Source organism: Neomonachus schauinslandi, chromosome X, assembly GCF_002201575.2.
Source record: "Neomonachus schauinslandi chromosome X, ASM220157v2, whole genome shotgun sequence".
NCBI classification, from domain to species: Eukaryota; Metazoa; Chordata; class Mammalia; order Carnivora; family Phocidae; genus Neomonachus; species Neomonachus schauinslandi.
Genome location: NC_058419.1, coordinates 116,297,792 through 116,303,789, shown reverse-complemented (window position 1 = coordinate 116,303,789; position 5,998 = coordinate 116,297,792). Strand labels below are relative to the sequence as shown.

General features: G+C 53.8%; 1 protein-coding gene across 1 annotated transcript in view; it reads right to left on the bottom strand.

Annotated features, from left to right (window-relative positions):
- Nucleotides 1–62: 62 nt before the first annotated feature.
- Nucleotides 63–5,998, bottom strand: part of GPM6B (glycoprotein M6B) — a 28,984-nt gene continuing 23,048 nt past the window's right edge. The window contains exons 3-4 of the mRNA XM_044911632.1: nt 1,770–1,956; nt 63–237 (exon numbers count right to left, since the gene is read on the bottom strand). Coding sequence (XP_044767567.1) covers nt 63–237; nt 1,770–1,956 — 362 coding nt within the window. The remainder of the gene's footprint in view (nt 238–1,769; nt 1,957–5,998) is intronic.

The window sequence follows — 5,998 nt, the reverse complement described above, 5'->3', positions numbered from 1 at the left end:
CCTAGCTTTCACCAAACGCAAAGAACTAGCCAGAGGCGTGGCTCCAGCTGCAAGTCAGACACTCAGAGGTTCGGACTCACCATGCCACTGATGCAGCGGCCGCAGGCAGTGGTTTTAAACTCGCCGTGCAGCTCCTTCACCGCACTCGTGGTGTAGAAGCCCTCGGCCAACAGAATGATCCCGTACAGGAAGAAGAAGGACGCGATCCCGTAGATGACATACTGCATCAGCTGTATTCTGCGGGAAGGAGGACGAGATCCGGAAAAGTGACAGTCACCACATGGCGAAGAGAAGACGTTTGGGGCCTCTGGAGGGAGGGCATGAGGCCGAGCCACGTCCCGTGACCCCTCCCACCCCGCTGATGGCTGCGGCGGGCTCACGGGGCATCCCGGGCAGGCACCCCTGGCCACCCAACAGCAACCTGGGCCTTTCTTCCGAGGAGGGCCCAGGGTTGAGACGGACGACATTCTGGGGCCGGGGAGAAGGCTGCTTGGTCAGGGGCGGGCGGAGGCCCGGTTGTCATCTTTGCACACGCACCCGCGTCCTGGGGCCTGAGGGGGAGAATGCTCATTCTGCACGCGAGCAACCACAGGCACGGAGACGCTAAGTCTCCCCTCCAAGGGCACGCAGTCAGGGGCAGAGCCGCCATGGGAGCTCTGCTCTAAGGACGCATGCCCTTCCCGCCACAGTAGGACGCCTCCCGAGCGGGCCCAGCGATCAATGATACTCTGACGGGACCCCCTAGGTAGGCACGCAGGGCTTCGTTAAGGAGCTAAGCTCTGCACGGCCACTCTCGTTACGCCCGGGAAGCATGGGCACGGGCATTTTGGGAGGCTGCCTGTCCCTGGAAGTGATCAAGATCCCTAGCTAGGTAGATCAGTGTACTGTGCCCAGGTTCGCTTTGGGTAGCTAGCTCTTGGTCTTCCTTGCACACAGTTGGCCCTCAGCGAGGCCCTCGCCCTGGCTGATCCTCCTTACAACCTCCCCCACCCCTGCGCAGTTCTTTGGATGTCTTGCGAACAGATAAAAGAAGAAGAAAATTCCCTACGGACTTGCATCATCATTCCATTACTGTTCAATAAGAATTCATTCAGGCCTTTCTCCGTCTGGTAGAGAAGTTCCTTACCAGCACAAGACACCTACAAGCTGTGAGACACAGGGAGTGAGGGAAAGAGAAAGACAACTGGAGGAAGCAGAGGAAAGGGGAATATTTGAAGGAAACGAATGCGTTGCTGCTGAGAATTCCAGGATGGGAAGGCAGAGATTCGGGCCTAAAGCCCTGAAATTTCCCCCTTTTCTGCATTGGAGTACGAACTGCAGGAGTAAGAACACTGCTCGTGCAGACTTAGAGTTGGGGCAAGTCCTCACCAGGGTCCCCATCATGCCAGGGCCGGTCCCCTTTCCTGCGAGGGCCCTGGGGGTGGGGTCTGCTGCCTGGGAGCTACGCAAACTCACTCCCGGAGTGATCGCGGGCAGCATCTATCCATCGCCTGGCCACAGCCCCCACGTGCACGGCTACTGGGCGTGGCGTCCCCTGTGTGCACCTGCGGAGACCCCTCCCCCTCAGGCCCCAGACGCCCCCGGGGCCAAACACTCACTGTCTTCTTGGCCCTTTCCTTTCTCCTCTCGTGGGATTTTTCTCTACCTGCATCCAAATAAGCTTTAACGAAAAGCATCCCTTTTCTGCCAGGAGAGCTCGCTCGTCTTTCTGAAAACATCACGGGGTAGTCACATCTCAAATACATTTCTACGGGGAAGCAGGTACTTACACCTCACTCAGCAAGGCATGGTCACTGGTGTTGGTGGAGAAGTGTTGCTCAAGGATCGCCACAGTGCCCGCGAGGGCCACATGCCCACAGCCACAGAACAGGGCCACCCCAGAGAAGCAGAGGATGGTGGCCACCAGAGAGGCGTAGGGGACTCCTCCCAGACACTTGATGCAGCATTCAAAGCAGCCTGGACCCAAAGGAGAGAAAACGCAGTGGTTACGGGCAAGAGGTCTGTGTCTTCATCAACACCACACCTTTGCAGAGAGGGTCTCTCTTGCCATGTCCCCCCTCATGCTCTGTGGTTAAGCTCGACATGCCGAGGGCCAGTGGGGTGGCTGTCCTCGGCTCACATTCTGTGGGGGAGGACCCCGGGGCTCCAAGAGGGGACACAGCTTAATTTACTCGGGGTGAGGAGCAGAGCAAGCAGCGGATAGTCAGGGAGCAAGTCACAATTCTAGGGCTTCCTCAGTGACCTGGGGCTGGCCGGGGGTGGGGGGGCTGCTCGAGTGACTGGGAGGGACAGTCAGTCCGCTAACAAAGTCAACAGAGAGGACAGCAGTGAAGCTGCGGTTCCACACATAATAGCGACCCCCCAACCTCAACCTTGGGGGGTTTCAAGTACCTCTATTTCTGTAGCAGCCAATGGCTTTCTCCCAGCCTTTGACCTCCTGGGCAACCAGAAGAAGCAGATACAGTAATTACACTGTTGCTGGGTTCAGAAAAATATCAACATGGTCATTTTGGAAAGGTGATGGGTCTTTTTGGTCCCTATAAGTACAAAGTCACCAACATCCACTCAAGTGGGTCCACTCAAGTTTCATTCATGTCAACATCAGATCCCCTCATCTTTTAATAAAAATGTCTCCCCAGCCCAGGCAACACTAGCCGTGCATTATCCCTCCTCCTCCTCCTCCCCCCACCCCCCCCCACGCTTCCACCTGCCTCCTTCCCCAGATATGTGTTCAGAGTAAGAATCCAGAACTGGTGGGTGACATTTAAGTACTTGAAGGAAAAGGAACAGAAGAAGAAAAAAAAACAAAGACAAAATGAGCATCCATGAAGTGAAATGAAGAAAGAGCCACAATTCACTGTTCATCTTAAGAAGAAGATTTTTCTTCATTTTTAAAATACACTTTTACTGGAGGGGTCCATAAAGCTCTCCCCAAGGGACAGAGCCAGGTGACATTTTCAGTTCGGAGACATTTGTGTTTCATCTAAAGCAGTGGTGGCCTCGGGATAATGTCGGTACCTCTCCTGACCTCCCGTCCCTGTTTATATCATCCAGGCCCTTTAAGTAAATGCCTTGTCAGGGAAATCGAACCTGAATGCGTTATGATGTTTAACAGCGATCGAGAGCAGTTCATTACTTCAAGGCAAGCACATTAAGCCAGCTGATTTTTCCCCCCAAATGGTCTTTACAGTAGACAGGGAATGACTACCCAGCATAAAGCACTGGAGACGGGCTTCGCCATTTTGAGGAGCATCCCATTCAAAAGTTGCATTTGTCTAAACCCACAAGAGAGGACTATAAACTCTCATTACCAGATTTCTCTTCAGTTCACTGGAAAATAAAAAAGGTCAAGGCTTCATAAGTAAGTGTGCTTTCGTTCATTTCAAAAGATGGCTGGCTGTCATCATGGAGACCAACCTCTGTGAAATGGATTTATGAAACTACGTACAATGGGAACCAGTGCACAGAACGGTTCAAGTTCACTAGCAAGTCAGTACCTTCAAGAGCTTTGGATACTTGAGATTTGGGACAAGGACGATGGAGTTCCACCTGTCATACAGCTTTCTGGGGAATGGGGGGCTGAGGGGTACCAGGGAGAAGCAGGCCACTGAAAGTCCAAGTTCTCTCCAGACTGCCAAAGCAAGAGAAACTACAACCCTCAGCCTCGTGCCCCACTACGTAAAGAGCAAGCAGACCCACGTGTGTGGTGTCGTTCACGCCTTCCCCCATTCTCAGCCTGTAGGATGGTGTGAAGCCCAAGATGAACACCTGCTTCCCTGGCTAACGAGGTCACCACTGGTTCCCACTGAACAGCGATGTGTGGCCTTGGGACTGTGCTGTCCGAGAGAGTAGCCAATAAAAAAATTCAGTTCCTCAGTTGTACCAGCCGTGTTTCCCATGCTCCACAGCCACACATGCGAGGGCCCACCGTACTGGACAGTAAATAGGGAACATTCTATTCTCACAGAACCCGGCTTCGGAAGATACATTTCTGACTTGCCACCTCTTCTACTTTCTGAAAAGTGAGCTGGTTCTTGGGAGTTTTACTTCGGATTTCAGGAATCCCGGTACTTTTTGAAGCCCTACAGGGTGCTAAGCACCGTGCTTGGCACGGGGGATACAAATACAAAAGAAGACGTCTTCTTTGCCTTCCAGGAGATCAGTTGAAGCTGTAGGCAGTCAAGTCACATCGCTATTGTGTGACAAGGGCCAAGTTCTAGACGGCAGGAGAGCCAGAGGATGGTGGGCCAGGGGAAGGGAGAGAGGAGGACAGGAGGGAATACATTCCTATGAGAGAGGAGTCGGGAAAGGCCTTCTGCAGAAAGACCTAGCGTGCAGGCTACGCACACGGCTGCCACGGGCACATCAGCTGATCCAGGGTTCATTACTTCCTGCGTCCGCATTTCAGAAAGCCCACATCCTTCCTCAACGCGAGTGAGGGTGCGCTGGGGTGGCGCGGCGCGCCTGCCCTTCAACGACAGAACTCAGCCTTCCAAATCCACAGCTGCCACTTCCAAAGAGTCTTTCATCCAAAGGGTTAGAACATTCTGCTCCTTTCAAAGCAACGATCACAGCTGCTCCCTGGCTCAGAAAGACAAGTGGGGTTAGAAGCAGGGTGCCATCCAGTCCCTGATTTACCAGCAGAGGAAGGCTCAAGTTTCCCTCCGATTTCTCGCTCTCGAGGACTCCAGATACCCCATGCAGAGGTCGAGTTTTATAACAGCAGGGAAAACCAGGGACTGGAGAATTTGGGGGATCACGTCAATGAATCATACTCTCAGCACACGCCAGTGCTCCTACGTTTGCAGCAAATGATTTTATTTGCAGCTGTGGGAACTGGTTCCCACACAAAACAGAAGTCACCACATTGGTCACTGTTGTTCCACACAGACAAAACTTAAAAAAAAAAAAAAAAAGATTTATTTGACAGAGAAAAAGAGAGTGCAAGCACAAGCAGGGGGAGGGTCAGAGGGAGAGGGAGAAGCAGGCTCCCCACTGAGCAGGGAGCCCGATGCGGGGCTCGATCCCAGGACCACAGGATCACGAGCTGAGCCGAAGACAGACGCTTCACCAGCTGAGCCACCCCAGCGCCCCCAGACAAAACTCTTATGGACCCTGCCGGCCAATGTGAGTAGAAGCTTCTGGAACACAACATGGGAAATATGCAGGAAATAATATAGCTGGACGCAGCTATATTCTACCTCGCCTGGTCAGCGATCTGCGAGGCTAAAATTGCATGTGTGGTGGCTACCTGATCTTCTATGAATGGATCACCCCCACTGGACCTTCTAGGTCAGTCTAGAAGCTCTCTCTAGCCAAGTGTGTAAGGTATCTTTGAGAAACCCAAACGGGCCAGAATGGGCTTTCTAACTATGGGTATCAATACTGTTCGTGTTCGCACGTTAACAGCGTTTCTCGTTGGAAATGCAGGCAGGGACGTATGTGGCAGAGGGGTACTGGAGGCCAGGACGGTGCCGTGTGCTCAGGCCAGCCTCCCAGGCAGGCGACCTGTGCTCTCGCGAGGCCCCGGGCTCGGCTCAATGCTCTGCTGCTGTCGTCTTGACAGTCGTAATCCTGGGTGCTTTTTCCCCTGACATGCCCACAGGAGCACTCGGAGTCATTTCCCAGTGTCAGCGATACGGCCAAGAAAGGCGGCCTTCGCCTTGCCATGCTGAGCACAGTGGCCCGGCCCTATAGGGAGACTAGCCATGGGCCGGAGAGAAGGACTTCTCCCTTCCCTCTGGAAGGGAGGAGCAACCTCCCACTCTTACAACCATCGCTGTCAAGGCTCCAGGTTCTCCCAAACCAGGGTTCTCCTAAACACAGCCCGTGCGTTTGCAAATAAAGTCTTTCTGGGACAGAGTTTTCCCTCGTCGTTCACAGGCCGTGGCCACCTGTGGCCTGCAGGGGTGCGTGGAGTAGCCGGGACAGGACGCAGAGCAGAGAGCAGCAGCACCTCTGTGCATACTCAACATGCAGATCCCTGCACCGCCCCCCC